At 51.0% G+C, this 18,804-nt stretch overlaps 8 protein-coding genes across 8 annotated transcripts; 5 read left to right on the top strand and 3 right to left on the bottom strand.

Annotated features, from left to right (window-relative positions):
* Nucleotides 1–783: 783 nt before the first annotated feature.
* On the top strand, nucleotides 784–2,257 carry M437DRAFT_70825 (Exo-beta-1,3-glucanase; the record flags this gene model as incomplete). The annotated part of the gene is made up of 3 exons (XM_041025583.1): nucleotides 784–843; nucleotides 901–1,208; nucleotides 1,267–2,257. The coding sequence occupies 3 exons, from the start codon at nucleotides 784–786 to the stop codon at nucleotides 2,255–2,257; spliced, it is 1,359 nt and encodes a 452-aa protein (XP_040884008.1).
* Nucleotides 2,258–2,490: 233 nt separating this feature from the next.
* Nucleotides 2,491–4,604, bottom strand: M437DRAFT_61438 (eukaryotic translation initiation factor 2A; the record flags this gene model as incomplete). Its single annotated transcript, XM_041023933.1, has 3 exons — nucleotides 2,491–4,330; nucleotides 4,383–4,524; nucleotides 4,580–4,604. 3 exons carry the CDS (start codon nucleotides 4,602–4,604, stop codon nucleotides 2,491–2,493), a joined length of 2,007 nt encoding a protein of 668 aa, XP_040884007.1.
* Nucleotides 4,605–5,160: 556 nt separating this feature from the next.
* On the top strand, nucleotides 5,161–8,390 carry M437DRAFT_70823 (KH domain RNA binding protein; the record flags this gene model as incomplete). The annotated part of the gene is made up of 3 exons (XM_041025582.1): nucleotides 5,161–5,182; nucleotides 6,855–7,423; nucleotides 7,473–8,390. 3 exons carry the CDS (start codon nucleotides 5,161–5,163, stop codon nucleotides 8,388–8,390), a joined length of 1,509 nt encoding a protein of 502 aa, XP_040884006.1.
* An 886-nt stretch (nucleotides 8,391–9,276) lies between these two features.
* On the top strand, nucleotides 9,277–10,320 carry M437DRAFT_37371 (uncharacterized protein; the record flags this gene model as incomplete). Its single annotated transcript, XM_041019616.1, has 1 exon — nucleotides 9,277–10,320. The coding sequence occupies one exon, from the start codon at nucleotides 9,277–9,279 to the stop codon at nucleotides 10,318–10,320; it is 1,044 nt and encodes a 347-aa protein (XP_040884005.1).
* A 417-nt stretch (nucleotides 10,321–10,737) lies between these two features.
* M437DRAFT_79642 (uncharacterized protein) lies at nucleotides 10,738–12,262 on the top strand (the record flags this gene model as incomplete). The annotated part of the gene is made up of 2 exons (XM_041027218.1): nucleotides 10,738–11,046; nucleotides 11,099–12,262. 2 exons carry the CDS (start codon nucleotides 10,738–10,740, stop codon nucleotides 12,260–12,262), a joined length of 1,473 nt encoding a protein of 490 aa, XP_040884004.1.
* A 912-nt stretch (nucleotides 12,263–13,174) lies between these two features.
* On the bottom strand, nucleotides 13,175–15,091 carry M437DRAFT_36985 (uncharacterized protein; the record flags this gene model as incomplete). The annotated part of the gene is made up of 3 exons (XM_041019551.1): nucleotides 13,175–14,109; nucleotides 14,278–14,503; nucleotides 14,558–15,091. 3 exons carry the CDS (start codon nucleotides 15,089–15,091, stop codon nucleotides 13,175–13,177), a joined length of 1,695 nt encoding a protein of 564 aa, XP_040884003.1.
* A 906-nt stretch (nucleotides 15,092–15,997) lies between these two features.
* Nucleotides 15,998–16,603, top strand: M437DRAFT_36428 (uncharacterized protein; the record flags this gene model as incomplete). The annotated part of the gene is made up of 1 exon (XM_041019448.1): nucleotides 15,998–16,603. One exon carries the CDS (start codon nucleotides 15,998–16,000, stop codon nucleotides 16,601–16,603), a length of 606 nt encoding a protein of 201 aa, XP_040884002.1.
* Nucleotides 16,604–17,179: 576 nt separating this feature from the next.
* Nucleotides 17,180–18,469, bottom strand: M437DRAFT_61433 (uncharacterized protein; the record flags this gene model as incomplete). Its single annotated transcript, XM_041023932.1, has 5 exons — nucleotides 17,180–17,739; nucleotides 17,790–17,825; nucleotides 17,916–18,093; nucleotides 18,143–18,244; nucleotides 18,296–18,469. 5 exons carry the CDS (start codon nucleotides 18,467–18,469, stop codon nucleotides 17,180–17,182), a joined length of 1,050 nt encoding a protein of 349 aa, XP_040884001.1.
* Nucleotides 18,470–18,804: the final 335 nt, after the last annotated feature.

Raw genomic sequence — 18,804 nt, 5'->3', positions numbered from 1 at the left:
AGCTTTGTCCTCCTTGTACAGCATTCTTCATATCCTTTATTTCTTGCTGTTCATGTCGGCGGTGCCACCCTGTTCTATCCTTCTCGTGCATTGGGATGTATATATTGCCAGCTTTCGCGTGCATGGGCGAATATTATTGTACACAAGATCCATTGCTGATTCACCAGCACCTATTGCCATTCTTGTGGCTTGTTTTGGCAAAGCTTTGCCGTGATGTCTGATGTCTCAGTCAATCAACAGCGTTCCTTCCAGAATGGTAATCACAAATTTCAAGGACCCAGCGCTTAGCTCGAAGAAAACGTGCTCCATGGTGATCTGTCTCCTTCTGACATGGCCAATCGATATCCACAATCCAATTTTACGACCTCTTTTATTCAAACTCGAATGGACGATCATAAGACCATGAGGAATCACTCCACCCGAGTGCAGGAGATCGGATTTGCACCCCACGTGTATCCCTTTTTCCAACGGGTCATCTTCGACCGAGATCAAACCTTGCTTCAAAAACCCATGACAACATCTGCAGAAGCTAAGCCACCGAGTTTACCAAAGTTTTGGTGACTTCTTGGACATGCACAGCCAAGTAATTGGAAAATGCAGATCTCTCGCGTTCGGCTAATATACAATGAGGGGTATAGGACAATTTGACCGACGAGAGTGAGTAGAGATGCAAGGTAGGATCGAGCATGAAGAATCAGGCGGGCATGCTTCGGGTATAAGTATATTGGGTGTTCCTCTCGATGGCAGGTAGCTTTGCTAGAGAGAAGCTTTTACCAGCAAGTCATGTTTCTGTCTACTCAACTGCTCGCTGCAATCGCCAGTGTCTCCACCTTGTGTGTAGAGGTATCTGGCGCATTGCTGCCGGACAGAGATGTCTCTTCTTTGGTCTATGGGCGTCAGGAGACGACGAACGCATCTTCATCGTGGCCGTATGGTCCTTTCAGCACACAAGGCCGCGATATCGTCAACGCAAAAGGCGAGGCAGTGACCTTCGCAGGTGTCAATTGGCCCAGCAGTGGCGAGACCATGGTCCCTGAAGGCCTTGAATGGGCATCGATCGAGGACATTCTGTCGCGAGTACAGAGTGTAGGCTTCAACTTCATCCGTCTGACATACGCAATCGAGATGATAGACCAGATTTATGAACGAAACGGCTCAGATGTGGGTCTCGAGATCACAATGATTAATGGTCTTGGCTATGAGAATGGGTAAGAGACAATCCCAAACCCAGCATGAAGAGCTTTAGTTACTGATATGATGCAAAAGAACAAAAGTGACCAACGAGATTATAGCCAAGAATCCAACCTTCAACAAGGATACTACTCGCTTCGAGATCTGGGACCACATTGCCCAGGTTGCACTGTCTAAGAACATCTATATTCATCCTGATGTGCATGTCGGCAAGGCTCAATGGTGCTGCAACAACACAGATGGCAATGCCTGGTTCGACGACTACAACTTCCCTGTTGCAAACTGGAAGCGTGGACTCCAATACGTAGCTAATTGGGCCTCCAAGCATAACAACATCGTCTCCATGTCTCTACGCAACGAACTTCGCAGAGCCATCAACGAGACCGCTCCTACCTCTTCTCTCGGCTACAACTGGGTAACTCTGGTCGGAAACTACACAGCAGCCACCGATGCCATCCACTCTGTGAATCCAGACCTACTAGTCACCTGGTCAGGAATGCAATACGACCAAGACCTATCCGCCCTGACCCAAGCCAAGAACCTCAACACAGCGCCCTGCTACAAATGCGACGCCATTCGCGATGGCCTGCGCCGCGACCCCATAATCTTCGACCTAGCCTCTCACCCCTGGTCCAACAAAGTCGTCTACGAACTGCATCTATACAGCATGTCCGAAGACCTCGATACAGGCTCCTGCCCCATCGTCTTTGCCGAACTCTACAATGCAGGCTTCAACGCATTAGGCATGGCACCTCCTCCCGCCTGCAACATTACCAAAAACTGTTCGCCTGCAGTAAGAGAAACCCCAGTCATTCTGTCAGAGTTTGGGGCTGCGCAGGATGTGACGTTGTTTAATGATACCTTGATGAACTGTCTCAAGGACTTTACGGTGCAGAATAATGTTTCGTGGGCCATGTGGAGTTTGGCGGGGAGTTACAGGATTAGGAGTGGTGCGCAAGGTGTGGGTGATACTTGGGCATTGGGCAACTATGACTGGGATGGATGGAATTATCCTGAAGGTGTTGAGAAATGGTGGAAGCCATGGATTCGCTCGATGTTCGGCTAAAAGACCAGGGAGAGAAGTTGTAGAATACAATGGAGACATGATCCATTCTTTTCTGGAATCAAGCAAGGCGTCTCCTGTGTGCACAAAGGGCTGTCATGAAAGCACCGTCACTGGCAAAAACTGAGAAGAATCATTTTTCGCATTTCCATCATCAACAAGATTTGAAACTTTTTTTTAGAAACTTTCCTGTGTCGTGCATAAGGCAGAGTTCTTCTTTTTGACCCACGACCCATCTACTCGTTGTAGCCAAGAGCAGAGAGTTCTTTACGAACACCTTCCTCAGTTGAGATCTTGGATACTTGGGTGTTCTCCAACTTCTCACCGCCGGCCTGGCGCATCTTCAGATCGTCAATGGCGCGCAGCTTCTTCAGGAGAGCACGGACCTTCTTGTCCTGGCTGGACTCGACGGCCGGGCTGCTGACAGTGACCTCGGGAGCAGCGGCAGGTGCGGGTGCCTGCTTGGCGGGAGTTGCGGGACCATCACCACGGTGGGACTGGCCGCGTGCAGGTCCCTGTTGTCCAGACTTTGATCTGCTGCGCTCTCTGCGCTGCTGACCATCGCCGTTAGCCTCAGGAGCGAGACCAGCAGCCTTGGCCTCAGCCTCCTTGGCCTTCTTCGCCTCTCTCTTCTTCTTGTTCTTCAGAGCAGCCTTGCTAAGGTTCTCATCACCGTCGGCGCCAGCAAGACTAACACCACCGCCAGGAGCGGCGCCGGAAGCAGAGGAGTCGGCGGTTTCGGCACCAGGAACCTCGCGTCTTCTAGGGCGAGACCCGAAACCGTTAGCACCAATGTTGGCGGATGAAATACCCTGGTTGATGAAAGCAGCGCCACCCTCATCCTCACGTTTGAAGTGCAATGGGGTAGATGATCCACGAGCACCAGGAGGTCTGTAAGCACCCACAGGCTTGGAGGGAGCCTTCTTAGTGGCGAGGTGAGCGGCGGCAGACGCGTGAGGAGCAGGAACGTTGGCAAGGGGGTTACCCAGAGGGTGCTTCTCAGCCGACTCAGGACGCCAAGTGACGTGGTAAAGCTCATTCATCTCCTCGTTGTACATGAACGAACCTGAGACGTGCCACATACGGATGCCGTTGTCAACACGTAGACGAGGGCTGGTAGTAGCGGTGAGAATGTGCTGGCCATCGGGAGACCACTCACAAATACTGGCGTTGCTGGCCTCAATGGTCGAGACCTTCTGGTAGTTCTTCTCCATGTCGTAGATGTCCATGGTACCAGCCAAGTTGCCGAAACCAGCGACAATAACGAAGCGACCGTGAGGAGAGAAAATAATGGTGTTGCGAGGACCAAGGTTGAAGCTGTGCTGGGGAATAGCACGCTGGTTAAAGATGGTCGTCTTAGCAGGCATGTAACCATAAACGACACCAAATTCCTTAGAGTTGGGCGACCAGGAGACGTCGTGAATCGGACCATCCTTGTCCAGGGTGATGCGCGAGTCAAAGGCACCGCTGGAGCTAAGAATGTACATGTTGGTCTCGCCGTAGTAACTCTTGTTGGTCTTATCGACATCGGTCTGGGCCAGGACGATTAAGCTGGTACCCTCGTTGTTCCACTTGAGCTGGACCTTGTCGGCCTTGAAGAAGGTCTTTTGCGAGACAGGCGAGGCGAAGTGGGGGACGTTGAAGACCTTGACCTGAGCAGGCATGCCCTTGCGCTCTGGCACAAAGACGGCAATGTTTGCATTGCGGCCCTTGGACAGAGCAAAGTCTTGAACACCCTCGACGCGCAGTTTGTTGTGAACAGTGCCCAAATCCGACGTCTTGTAGAAGTGCACCTCGTTAGTGACGGCACGGGCACAGAACTCCTCGTCCAGAGTGTATTGCAAGTTCCAACCAGTCTGGTTCTTTTGCACGAACTGGCCAACGACTTGGCGGTTTGCGTCGTCGTCGAGTGTACGCCAGACCTTGAGGTTCTTGACGGCATCGCCATTCTCGTCCTTGGAAGGCCTCTGCCAGGTAATAATGTAGGTACCGAGGGGTGAAAAGCCCAGTTCGAAGACGTTCTGGGTGGGCAGAGTCGCGACCGTGTTGCCTTGGGCTGCGTCGACCACAGTCACCCTAGACGACTAGTCAGCATGGGTGAGACAATTGAAGGAGGCAGGAGACTCACTGGTCAGGAGAAGCCCAGGCGAAGAAGCGGCCGTCGGGCGAGTAGACACAGCAGCGGAGGTTGCCCTCTGGCCGCGTGAAGCCTGGGAGCGCTTCATATGCAGGCGCAGCATTCAAGATGCCAACACCCTTAGCCGTGCGATCTGCGACGTGTCAGTCGTGTCTCTTGTCTGACTGGCGTGTCTCGAGGCGGCGTACATGCGAGTTGGGTAGGTTGAGCCATGGTACTAATCAAAGCCACGGGCTGCAATAAGTTCAATTGTCGATAAATCTGCGAGAGCGGCGGGGGGCTATGGCGAGTGCGAGTGCGCGGATGCGGATAGGCAGGCAAAGATCTGAGTTGCGTAGGCTAAGATGAACTAAATCACCTCAGAGTGTAGTAGTAGACGGCAACACTGACTCCAGCTGGTATGTGATACTCGGGAAGCGTAAAGAACAAGGACGACCGCGAATTATTATGATTCGTGTGACGTTCAGCTTTCCACCCGCCAAGCTCGACCAAAAACCTTCCGACCACTTCCACCATTGTACTTTTCAGAGACAAAGACTTTCAACTTTGTTAGCTTCACGAGTATAGCAAAATACAGCAACACCGCGAATACAAAAGGTTTTAAGTTTGTCATTCTCGTCAACAAAGCTGTACTAGACAACCCAACTCCTAGCCATACAGGCCTGTTCTCCCAAGAAATTCCGTTCACAAATTCGTTATCATCAAGGTCGTGAAATATCGAACGTCGAGCCCCTAGGATACTGCAAACGCCATGTGAATGAAACTTTCCATGTCCTTCGATCCGGCAGACGGTCGTCGCCTCCACCAGCTTTCCCTTCTGGGCTGCTCTGCATGTGTCGAAGGAGTTGGTGAGGCTATGACAGGAGCATCTGCTGTAGCTTCGTGTATAGTTGAAGAATCGATCGAATTGCTGCGACTCATTGCTGGCATTCTAGTCAATGATGGCCGACGAGGTTGCTGCTGCTCGGTCGGACTCTCTACAGCTAGCTCGCCAACCATGTGACCTAGCACTCTGTCTGATTGCTCTCCTTGCACCAGTCAGTACACACTCGTAGGTCCTGTTCGAAGTTGCTCACTCTTGTACTCAGACCAGAGCGCTGAGATGTAATCTTTTCGGGATGTCGTTCTGGGAGTCTTTGGTTCTTGCATCATTTGCCAGAGTCCAATGTCTGCCATGTTTGATGTTATGCTTGCTATTTGTATATTGGTTTGAGGTACTTCCCAAATATGGCTTATGCGAAGAAAAGGCTCTATATATACCATACTATGGACTTTACCTGTTGACGACATGGGGACAAGCATCAGGAGATCCTCTGTGCCAAGAATCATGATATCTCGAGACACCCACAGATGCTACTCCTCGATTTGATCGTCCACCAGTCGACTTATGCACAACATCCCGAGCCATCAGTTGCTTGCTGCGTCAAGATCCGGAATGTTGTCGCCGTTCGGAATGGCTTTCTCCGCACGACAAGTGCCGCTCTGGGATGCTCATCCTGATCTCGGAACATTGAGTGCCTGCCCGCCTGTAGTATACCAACTTACAGATGAAATATGCTGTTCTAGATTCACCGTCTCGGTCTATAGCGGGAAGATGGAGTATAGCCTGGGTCTCGTAGTATAGCTTCAGGTTTCGAGCCATAAGTGTGGGTTAGTGCAATGCGCGGATTTAAGGTGAAGAGACGGGGAACCTCGCCATGCCCCTGACACACAAACAATGTCGTGCTACCTCAAGATGATGCTGTGGTCAGGAGGTGTCAAATAGTGAAGCAGGAGTGAGTCGCTGGAACAGAGCCCTGAGGCAACGTCAGCCAACGAACGCAAGCACGGTCCGCGCCCAGACTTCTACCGAGCTCGTTCGTTGCTGCCACCGTTGCGCGCTCCTGCTTCTGGTGAACCTCGTCGAACCCCTACGCTTTCCAGCACTCCATCGTCTTATCACCTCAAACCCATCGACATCGCCGCAGCTTCAAGCGCAGCACACAGGTTTGGCAGGACCTTTTCTCTCATTCTCTGTCGAATTAGTTGCGCAAGGGTCCCCTTAGTCGTTCTCTTCGGGCGCGTTCCTCTCAAGCTTCTCTACACCACCCATCCAGAGTGTTGTTCTACTCGCTGCACACTGCCCACAGCCTTTCGCCAATCTCGCAGCACCAGCTTCCCAGATACCAGCTATTGTCAACTCTGACTAGCCGACATCTCTTCCGTGCACACTCATCACCCGCACTCACCAGCACTACCACCTTCCGCTTCTTATACCACCAGTTCTGCACGATCCCTATCTCGATCGCCCTTCGCCCTGTCCACCCCGATCCCGTTTTCTTTGGACATCAGCACACTCCCCCAAGTGTACGTAAAAGACACGAATAGAAGGACCTATACAGAACAAGATTCTCGCACAACTCACTCGTAGCGTGATATTTGTTGTCCACGCTTGATTTACACCAAACATGTCGACCTCACCAGTTCCTGCGACCGCTCCTTCGCAAAAGCGCCCCCTCGAGGAGCCTTCGTCACCCAACGGACCTACCGATCAACCCGACGCCAAGAGACCTGCTCTTGACAAGGTCAAGGACGAAGAGCCCGACCAGGAGGCCGCTCCTGCATCGCCCTCTGCAACTGATGTCAAGCCCGAACCCGAGACTACCTCTCCCGCTGCTGTCGCCGCAGATGCAGGATCGAACGAGGCTCCTGCCGACTCCCACGGAGATACAGTCGTGCTTGACGCTCCTCCTGCTGGAATGCCTTCAGCCACTCAAGTCCTCGAGACACAACCCGTCCAATCTACTGCCGCCAACGGCGCATCCGCTGGTGCTCAAGATCAATACTCAGCACAACAGCAAGATGAGAGTAACTGGCTGCACATCAGAGCCATCATCTCGAGCGCTGAGGCTGCCACAGTCATTGGAAAGGGCGGAGAGAATGTCACCCAAATCCGCCGCATGAGCGGTGCCAAATGCACTGTCAGCGACTACTCACGCGGCGCTGTCGAGCGTGTATTGACAGTCAGTGGTCTGGTCGATGCTGTCGCAAAGGTAATGTTTATTCAGACCATTTGCATAAGTGAAACTAACAAGCTGCTAGGCCTTTGGCCTCATCATCCGCACGTTGAACAACGAGCCGCTCGAGGCACCCTCGACTCCTCAGTCAAAGACTTACCCTCTGCGCCTACTGATCCCGCATATCTTGATCGGCTCGATCATTGGCAAAGGAGGTGTCAGAATTCGCGAGATCCAGGAGGCTTCTGGTGCTCGCTTGAACGCTTCTGATTCTTGCCTACCATTGTCGACCGAACGCTCGCTCGTTGTTCTTGGTGTTGCAGATGCCGTCCACATTGCTACCTACTACGTCGGTAGCACTCTTGTTGAACAATTGACTGAGCGTTTCGGAGGCCCTGCTGCTTCTGCCTATGCTACTCGTAGTGGTGCTCCTGCTGGTGTCGTTCCTGGAGGTATGCAGGTCGTTCCCTATGTTCCTCAGCCTGCTGGTGGACAATGGGGCCCTCCAGACCACTTCCGCCGTCAACCTCCTACCCAGCGCGGCCCTCCCCCTGCTGGCTATGGTATGCAGCAGCAACATCCTTACGGCGGCGCTCCCACTCCTGTGCATCCTCAAGCACCTGTTCATTACCCTGCTGCATCGCCCAGACAGCCATATGTTGGCGCAGGTCCTCACGCTCCAGCTCCTCATGCCGCTGCCTACCCTGCTCAGCCCACCGCTGCAGCAGCAACTGCCGCACACGCAGGACCTCCTCAACAGCCAATGCAAGGCATGGTGCCTGGCCAGCCTCTGACTCAGCAGATCTTCATCCCCAACGACATGGTCGGCGCTATCATCGGAAAGGGCGGTGCAAAGATCAACGAGATACGCCAGCTCAGTGGAAGTGTCATCAAGATCAACGAGCCCCAGGATAACAGCAACGAGCGTCTTGTCACCATTACCGGAACTCAAGAATGTAACCAGATGGCACTCTTCATGCTCTACTCTCGTCTTGGTCAGTAACGTGAATCTTGCAGAAATGATCGAACAAGAAGCTAATCTGTCAAATAGGCCAGGTTCAGGCGGGCCAAAAGTAAACGCGAAACGAAACGAATATTCTGGCGAAATGACCACCAGGCCGCATCCGTCAGTGGAGTGCGCATGAAAAAGTTGACGACAGGACCAGTCAAAAGGCAGACTTGGAATGTATTTTTAGTAGAGGCACGCTGTTGGCCAGATCCGGAGCGCCGCAACATGGAGAAGCAGGTACGACACATTCCAATGCCACAAGCCATTGTCCTCCTAGCACCCGGTTTTCCAACATCGCACGGTGATTTGTGATAGGATGCTAGTAATACAAGATTTTGATTTCCCCTGATGATGATGACGATGACGAACATATCCACGTTTATTGACGAAGAACATACAGTATATGAGATTCAAACATGAAGAACAATTATGTATCTTTTGGGATAGAAACTCTGGTGGCAACGCTGGCCACACATCTGAGACGACTTTTAGGAAGCTTCCGCTTTCGGACAATTGAGCAAACATGGCATTCGATGAACAAAGCACACAACGCATGCGACAGTATTGAGCACCAGCTGTGATTGATTTAAATGTGCTTTTCACATGGAAGATCTGCCTGATCGTTTGCTCAGCAGATCACACTCCTGATCGATCACAGTGTGTTTCGGGTTTGCTGGCGTTGGCACACTCTCGGGACCGCTCACACTCGTTTGTTCCATCTTAATTCTCGACTAACTCAGCTGCCCACCTCTGCAGAGAGATATTCTACATACTTTTACGTCGTTGAATGCTCGAAGGACACGGGCACAATCTAGATCAATTACCACTCAATTACAACCCGAGACCAATGGCAACAGCTGGGTCCAACACTACATCGGCAATGGCAGACACACCTCTTCGCGGGACTGGAGTGCGCTATGCACCTACGCCGCTCCACCCTACAGCGCGCGGCAATATTCGAACGAACTTCAAGAGCTTTCACGAGGTCGCAACCGTGGTCGTTGGCGGACAGCACGCGCCAGACTCATTAACACGTGGCCAAGGACAAACAACCTACAAAATCCACAAGGATCTTCTGACAGCCGAGTCACCTTTCTTCTCAGCTGCCCTCAATGGTGCCTTTGCCGAAGGCCTTGATCAAACTGTGCATCTTCCCGAAGAGAAGCCAGAAATCTTCGAATGGTTCTTGTGGTGGCTGTATACGGGTTCACTTACCACGCCCACATCCACAAACTGCAGTGTTGAACCGAGACATCACCGGCTACGCGCCGTGGATGCCATGACCGGGTTTCCAGGTCATGGAATGCCACAACACGTCACGCATACGGATGGAGACCTGCGCAATTCGGCCGGCTCTCCCAAGTACTTCCTACTGCTCGATCTGTATGCTCTGTCGGACAAGCTCATGACAACTACACTCTGCAATCACATTATCGACACGATAGCAAGACTGTCAGAGAGCACTAACTCTGTACCCACCCCATCAGACACATGGATTGTTTACGATACGATCCGTGACAACGCCCCAATGCGCAAGCTAATTCTCGATCTATTCGCATACAAGAAAACAGACAAGTTGCTCGAGAGCCACAAAGACGAATGGCACCCGCGCTTTCTCCGAGAACTGGTCGTCAAGCTCAAGCGACCTGGTCTCGAATCATTGGACAGACACTCATTGGCACCATGGCGCCCCATCAGCTGGCAGAAGACTAAAGCATGTGAAACTTGTAGGGAAATACTTACGCCCAACATCAGCTGCGAGAAATGCGAGATTTGCGAACGAGCTTTCTGCTGTGGATGTGCTGGTGCTGGCAGGACGCCTGGGCTTGGAGGAGATGTGGGAGCTTGCAAGCCGTGGTTGAAGGGTATGTGCTCGAGATACCACGAGCATGCGCCTGGAGAGGAAGGAATGCAGAAATGCTGATGAGCATAGAGGGAGACGGTAACATGGACACAGTAAGGATGGTTCAAAGAAAATTCGGGATGTAAGGAAGTGCAAGGGAAACGGACAAGGGAGGAAATGTCGACAAAGATTTGCTGATCTGAGAAGATCCAATATGGAGGGATAGCTTGACAATATGGAGGAATAGCTTGAATGTAGCTCTTGATGTATATCGAGAATGGCCTAATATATCTAATCTTGATGCAATTGTTTCATATGCCCCAGAGCCTCGCTGACTCGGCCTGTCAGCGAATGTCAAAAAGGCGGGCCGAGTGTGGGGAAGGAGCAATTGACGCAACTCAGTGAAGCAGAGGTGGGGGTCTCCTTCCTTATTATACAACACTCATTCCAGACATGGTACAGAATATAGACACAGCCGCAGCGTCGCCGTCGCTCAAAATGTCCAACGTCGGGTCCCCGAGCCCGCTACGATCTCCGCTGGGTAGGAGAGACAGCAGAGACATGACATCGTCGCACCGCCAGTCATTCAGCGAGCGAGGCATTCCCAACTCCCCACGCCAGCGCAATCCCTCGCTATCGCAGCAGGCCATTCAGGATCTGATTAACAACCCTCCTGTTGGCCGTAAGGACGATGCTCTGCCCAAGTTTGCTGGCCGCGACTGGCGTAGCATCACTCTGGGAGAGATCTTGGTGCCTGACGAAGTGCGCTTCGTCGAGGTCGACAGCACCATTGAGGCCGCCACAAAGGTACTACTCCATATCCCGACCTCGATTGAAGCTGTATCTAATGCCTCTTTAGCTTCTGATCGAGTCTGGATCGCCCAATGTCATACTCATCCGTGAATCATCCTCGTCCCGCCAAGCCATTGGTCAGTTCGACTACGACGACCTCAACGCCTACCTCCTCCTCGTAACTGGCCTCGCTCGTCCTCAAGACTCGGACCTCGAACAAGTTGATAAGATCGTCTCCCGCGCACGTACAAACCAGCCTGTCGAGCTTGGCCACGTCAAGGATCTACTCGGCCGTAAAGAGTCGCTTGCTTTCTGTGATGCCTCGGCCACATTAGCTCGTGCTGTCGAGATTTTTGGTGGTGGCTGCCATCGCATCATTGTTCGCGCACCTGATTCGGAAGACGTCGTGGGAATATTGAGTCAATTGAGGCTGGTGCGATTCTTGTGGGAGAACCGAGCCAGCTTCCAACCTGTCGAGCAGCTGCACAACCGTTCGCTCAAGGAGCTCGACCTGGGCAGTCACTCTGTCATCTCTATCAACGGCGATCGTCCTCTCAAGGATGCTCTGCTTCTTATGCACAGCGAAGGCATCACCTCGCTGCCTGTGCTTGACAACCACAAGAACGTCATTGGTAACATCTCTCACGTCGACGTCAAGCTTCTTACCAACACCTCGGCCCTCCCTCTTCTCGACTCCTCCTGCATTCACTTCATCACCGTCATTCTCTCTGAACGTGGTATGAACGACGGCCAGGACTCTTACCCTGTCTTCCACGTAAACCCCACTAGCACCTTTGCGCATACCGTCGCAAAGCTCGTCGCAACTCGTTCTCATCGCATGTGGATGGTCGACGCCCCCTCCCCCTCCACATCCATCCCTGCCTCTCCACACCTTGGTCCCTCAGTCACGGCACCCCCTCCCGTGCTCTCTCAGCTCTCGTCGACTACTGCCGGTCCACCATACACGCCAGCCCAGCCCAGTGTGTCCGTACCAGCATCAACGCTACCAGGAGCCACACTTGGTGGTCACTTGAACGGCGTTGTCAGCTTGACGGACGTGCTCAACCTCTTTGCTCGTGTGTCCGGACTCAACCCGTTAGATCCCGACGAGACAAGACGTCGACGTCGCAGGAGCAGCAGTCACTCATCCATGCGAGCCAGCGTTGATAGCTTCAGAAGCAGCCTCGATATGGGTCAGCATTCAACGCGTAACAGCAGTCAACGCAGATAAGCATCTTGACTTGTCGATGCTAATCACTCGTTTCTTGTTATACATTACAGCACATTTTTTTCTTCTTCGTTCATGATGATATGGTGTACGCAGCAGCGGCGTTTGTTTCATAGCACGGAGGATTGTTGTGTTTTCTTGGGCGGACATTGGTTTGATTTTTCCTGTTTGGGGGGGCACGAGAAGAGCTGGAACACAAGTCATCCAGCGTGTTTCCTGCAGAAAGGGAAAGAAAAAACAATAGAAATTGCATGAATCAAATGGCATTCTCTTTTCCTACTCTTTAGTAGTGGTTCCAATGAGATTATTCGTGCTTGTCATGGGATGGTGAACCACGCTTAGAAAAGTAGAAGAGAACGAACAACACACTGAGTTTCAATGAGCGATCAGTGGAGAACAGAAAAAAAGATGGGGCGGTTCATGAGCAAAGATAGTTATGAAATTTGATTTGTATTATCAGCAAGTAACAAAAAAATTCAATACTCTGGCACGCAAAGAATAGAAAGAGAAAAAACGATAGGAACAAGAGAACAGAACAGGGAGAAGAAAAAACAAAAGTAGGGAAACAAAAATAAAAACTCGCAAGCGGGTATCAGAAAAGTATCGACAGAGACCAACGCAGGTTACAAAGCAAAAAAGAAACAGGAAAACAGAGTTTAAAGCAGAGTTAGTTGGTCTTGGAGGTCCGACCGTATTTCTAGGAGCTGATTGCTTTGCAAAGGATCTTTGGTGACTGAATCTTTTTGGTCCAGGATTGAGAAGATGCTCTGTGCGGTGAGTGTTGGCGTGTCTAGTTTGAGGCGGTATGGCGATGATACTCTTGATCACCACATTCTACAGTAGGGTAGGCATCCCGAGTAGTCCAAGGGACCAGCTCCTGGATTGTCATCCGCAGGGACACCACCTCCTTGATCATCAATAAATGGAAAGGAACGGCGGGCTTGGTGAACGCGAATTGTCTTCATCATCGTCGCCGTTGTCACCACCTGCTTGATCATTCTCACCCTCATCGCCAGCATCACCTTCGACAGCAGTTTTGGAAGTCGCTATCTTCAATCCCCCGATGTCAACACTAGCAGTGTGGCCTTTCATGTATGGTGTGCCATCGGGGAGAAAATCATGGTCGAGGTCGTAGAGAAAAGCGCCGTTCTCATCTCTCAATGGGAACTGAGCCGTGCTCCAAAGTTCATTGTACCCGTATTCGAGGTCGAACTTTTCGTCGGGGAGAACTTCTAGCTCGCGGAACTTTGCTCGTTTGTCTGCCTCCCATGCTCGCGTGTAGATTTCTGCGTTTGCGAGACGCTTTCGCTTCTTGGTCGCTGCCTCGACCTCTTCAAGTGTTGGTGGCGTGGTCTTTGGCGAAGGCTTTGCAGCTTTCTTCTCGTCGTGTTTTCGTTGTTGCTCTTCAAACCATGCATCGTTGCCAAAAGTGTCCATACCATGGCGGTGTTGCAGGAATGCCGGACTTGTTGTGATGCTTTGCAAGACTCTTCTTGAAGTTGGTCGCTTTGTTGGGTCGAATTTCAAACAGCGGGATAGCAATCGTCTCAGATCCATCGAATAATCCTGACCAGGTAACTCGCCCTCCCAATCCAAGATCTCGGGTTCCATTTCCTCGACTTTTTTTCCAAGACGATACTCGATCTGGTCCGGTTGCATGGTCAACTTCATCATTGCTTCGGCCACTCTTGCAATCTGCCAGACGTTCGTCCAATCATGGCATCCCATGTTCTGAGTCTTGGGATCATCGTACACATATTGCGCATCGATTTCCGGCGGTACGTAGCCCCTCGTCAATGCGCAGATCAGTTTGGACTTGCGATTCAGTTCATCCTCAGAGTTGGTCAAACCTAGAGCAAATGAAGTCAGCAAGTCTCTCAAATTGCGTATGGGTGCACTGCGAGTCTCCTTGGATATGCTGTTCCTTTAAATACTACTGAGCAGCCTCGACTGCATGGCATAGAATCAAGCAGGCTCCAAAGGTAGTACATAGTGCTAGTGCAGTGGGTTGAACTTACATCCGCCTCCGAGATCAGCGATGTGAGGGCGAGGATAGATGGGAAAGCCCGACGTGCGTGAGGGCGGGGCAAGCAATATGTTGTCGGGTTTCATATCAAAAACGACAATAATGTCTGATTTGGTAGATCCTTCGCGTTTCTGGGCTTGCTCTTGCAACTGCACAGCTCCACTAAATAAGCAGTGAAGAGTGTGCCAGATGAAGGGTTCCGGGTTTGCCTTGCGGGCCTGTTCTCCATTAGAACACAAGAATGATAAAGAAAATATTCGATTTGAAGATACCTTTCTATGGGCGTACATTAGGTTGAACATGCTTGAATAATCATACAAAGGCATGTATAATCTCCAGTGGTTATATTCCGATCCTCGGAGACTAGGGAGCTGTTTTTTATAGCCCCACATGGGCACAGAGAACATCTCTTCTTTCGAATTAGGCTCAGTCATGATGCCTTGAAGATAGGCTTCCTTGCAGAACCTCTGGTCGCTGCGAGCGTGACCTAGCTCAGTTTCTGGGTCAACGTCAAAGTCGAAGCCTTTGCGAACGAGCTGTTGGTAGACATTTTGATAGAGACCCTCTTCTTTGGTAGAGTGCTTGTCGAAGCTATCCTTAATAGCACACGTCTTGAGAGGCTTCTGCGTTACGTTGTCAAGCAAAATCCACAATGTGACCTCGCCATAAGCGCCTCTACCAAGTGCATAGCCGCCAATCCAGGTTGTGCCGAGTGGCGGCTTTGGGAGGACGTTGATGTATTGAAGGCCATCGGGGTTTGCGAGAATCGCGGCCCTCTGGGCACTACTGAGTTTCAGTGGACCCATGCTGGCTGAAGTGATGATATATCGGTCAGGAACAATCTTAATACCAGATTGGGGAGGAAAAGTTGAACATGCTGGAGTGCGAAAGTTGTCTGAGCAGACTTCAGGTCATGATGATAGCTTTGTCCGCTTTCGGCCATGACCATTGTGCTTTGTACTGCTAACTCGAGAATATTGGACAAACAAAGATTAGAATGACTGGTGAGAATTCAGCAAGACAATGCAGTAGGATGTGCTGGCTGATGGATGATTTGATGAAGCATTTCCGCATCCGGACACGTCGATCTAGTCGAGCAAGCAAAGCCTAGACAAGCTCGCACGAGTACTTCCTATCAGTTCAGACTCGCATCAAGACATAGTTGATATGTATCGATGAGATGGAGTCGGAAGCAGAGAATATAATCAGACGCCATGATAAAGTGGTGCTGGTAGAGAGACTAGGCCGTACCTTGGCCAGAGGTTCATCATATTGACGAGGTGCAATCATCGGAAGAGACAAGACACACCAGGTAGACGCACGACACACCACGGTAGCAACAAGAATCTAGGAACAGAAATTCAAAAGAGTTCACGATGAATTGATAGGAAAGAGACGTGCAAGGAAAGAGGTGCCCATGCGTCGCACTCACCGCCTTTGCCGGCAGACCCCAGATTGTGACCGAAACATCGTCATTCCATCAATCTTGACTTTGGAAGCAGCAACAGACAATTCAGTCCAAACCACACACACACAATCCAGCCATCATGACGATACCGCTACTACCACGCCTCGGCGCACAATGCGCTCTCAAGACGATAGCCACAACCACACGCGCGCCCCTCACAACAACAGCAACAAGAAGCTTCACCTCACTCCCGCCCTACCCACCCACAAACCGCGACACTCCCGCCCGACCACCGCGAGCCGCCATGCCCATGCCCTTCGTCACTGAGACCGTTGGTGGGGGATGGCACACCTACGATATCTTCTCGCGCCTCCTCAAAGAACGCATCATCTGTCTAAACGGCGAAGTCGACGAAACAATTTCTGCAAGCATAGTCGCTCAGTTACTATTCCTCGAAGCCGATGCACCGCAAAAGCCCATCTCCTTATACATCAACTCGCCGGGAGGTATTGTGACGGCTGGACTGGCTATCTACGATACTATGATGTATATCCGCAGTCCCGTTAGCACCATCTGTATGGGTCAGGCTGCTAGTATGGGAAGTTTGCTGCTGTGTGGTGGCGCAGAGGGCCAGAGATATACTCTACCGCATAGCAGGATTATGATTCACCAAGTCAGTGGTGGATACCAGGGTCAAGCTTCCGATATCGCCATTCACGCAAAAGAGATTCTGCGTGTGCGTGAGCAACTGAATGAGATCTACCTCAGGCACTTGACGAAGAAGCATACCATGGAGGAGATTCAAAAGTACATGGAGAGAGATTACTTCATGGGTGCCAAGGAAGCCCTCGAGTTTGGTATTGTGGATAAGATCTTAGAGAGGAGAGAGCAGGCTGGCGAGGCACGATAAACATTCTTCATGTCAGCATCAGATACATCTTCTGCGTGGCAGGCTGAATACAACAACAACAACAGTAGTTGGCACTCTGTCCTTGAACCTGAAGCATTGGGCAGAAGACCTCTCGTACCGCAGCCAAACCACTAAATCAATATACAAGAACTACCCATACAGATGGGACCGAGGCAAGCCCTGATCGTTCTCGTTTCCTGTCCCGATCCACGATCAGCGTGCCATGGACCGTTTAATCTATCCTCTACACTTTGGACCTGCAGATTACGTCTTAACTGGATCCCGCACCAAGCCCTAAGGCTGCCCACAAGGCTGAAACATACTCAAACTCGACGACGTAACCAACCTTGTCGATAATCCATGCTGTTATCTCTTTCCATGGCAGAATAGGCTTCAACACGAGGATATCGAGAATGAGTAGTGAACTGATGTATTGATAGAATTGAAGGTCGGTATCTCGTTACATGTATGGGTATATATAAAACAATCAGAAGAAAAAAAAAATCGTCCAAGATCCACAAGAAGCTGGGAATTACAAATGTGTTTTCGTGACAAAAGAAAAGAAGGAAGCTCTACTTAGACAACTTCCAGCAGAGACTCTTCACTAGATCGACTCCGTGATCGATGGGCAGAACGGAGTTGGCGTGGCGAAGTCGGACTCATGACATGCAATTCCAATGCTTCGCCAGTAACACTGTGTCTATTTGTGGAGATTTGCAACTCCTTGGTTACAGTGACGAAACCATCGTCTTTCGGTCCCATGTTATGGCCAGAGGTGACATAAGATCCAGAGACGCCTTTACTGCCGCTCAATGCCATAGGTGTGCTTCTGGGAGTTCTGCTGCGAGAGGACGAAAAGTTCGTTCGTGCTTTGTCGAACCAGAAGGCAAACAGAGGGCGAAGAGTTGCTAGACAAGCGGCGGTGATACCGAGGCCGAGTTCAACGATGGATGTGATGCCGTAGTCGGGAGCGGAGACCAACAGATCCTGCATTGGAACGCCAATGACATCGACATAGGCCAGACGCACAATAGAACAGATGCTGCCCGAAACACCAAGACCAAGGATAGTGCATACCGTAATCTTTTGTTGCCTGCCCATTTGTGCAGCTCTGACGACGAAAATGGGAACTTTGGCTGATGTTAGTCCAGGTATTCCGAAGGACCATGGGTATTCAATGACTTACTAATTGCAAAGATCCAATCCGTGACTGCGTTGAGTACTCCATGGGTGTAGTTGAGAGGTCGCAGGACGGTCCGGAACGGTCAGCACTTTCCTGCAGCTTCATTCTTGCCATAGTCTCCTGGATTACCACATTGGAAGATGGCGATGAAAAGCCAGGCGGTTCCAAAAAGAGTATATAATGTCACCGAGCCGATGATGACCTGACGCTGCCACCTTTCGTTGATGACACGAAGGAAAAAAATCGCCAGACTAAGCTTGAAGATGATGGTCGTTAGGATATAAAGACCGAAGATGCAAACGACCAGCTGCAAGTGTCGTTAGAAAATGGTCACAGGATTGTGCGAGCCAACATACTGTCAAGATGCCATTTACGGTGTCTGAATCCGCAACGCCTGGGGGAATTATCTCTGCCCTCGCAATGGTCATGAGCAATGAAGTTGTTATCACAAATAAGACCTATTGAGTCAGTATCGCGTTCGAGGGATGCGACTGAACACCAGTGCTCACCCAAGTAACCATCATAAGCCAATCGTCCCATCCAAACGCTCGAATCATCCAACCTCTAACGTATATTCTAGCAAACACTGTGATAGCAGACAGAGCCAGAAATACTGCTGAAACCGCGAGCATGTCATACGACTTGAGCTCATGGAGAGTCGGTATCGCTTTAGCCGCAGTCATGACTGCTGATCTTGCACCAGATGATGCCCAGTCGAACAATAGACTGTATCAGAGCAAGTGCGACTACCGACAAGAGGGATACGGTTTTGGGTAGACAAAGGGCAGTGAATCCGGATATCTTGGTGGATTAGAAAGAAAGACGAAAAGAGAAAGTAGGGAGGTAGTACCTACTATAGGTCGATGGCGAGAATAAGCTCGACCAACCAGATTGATGGGAAGCGAGGGCGACTTTAGTGTTTTGCTATGGTCTCAGACAGCACAACCGGGCATTGCATCAAGGGCGTCCCCACAGCGGCCACTTTTTCCGGCAAGCATATCTAGCAGAACAACGTGGC

The sequence above is a fragment of the Aureobasidium melanogenum genome (genome assembly GCF_000721775.1).
Source record: "Aureobasidium melanogenum CBS 110374 unplaced genomic scaffold scaffold_1, whole genome shotgun sequence".
Lineage (NCBI taxonomy): Eukaryota > Fungi > Ascomycota > Dothideomycetes > Dothideales > Saccotheciaceae > Aureobasidium > Aureobasidium melanogenum.
The sequence above is the reverse complement of the archived record's forward strand: the minus strand, read 5'-3'. Positions and strand labels throughout refer to the sequence as shown.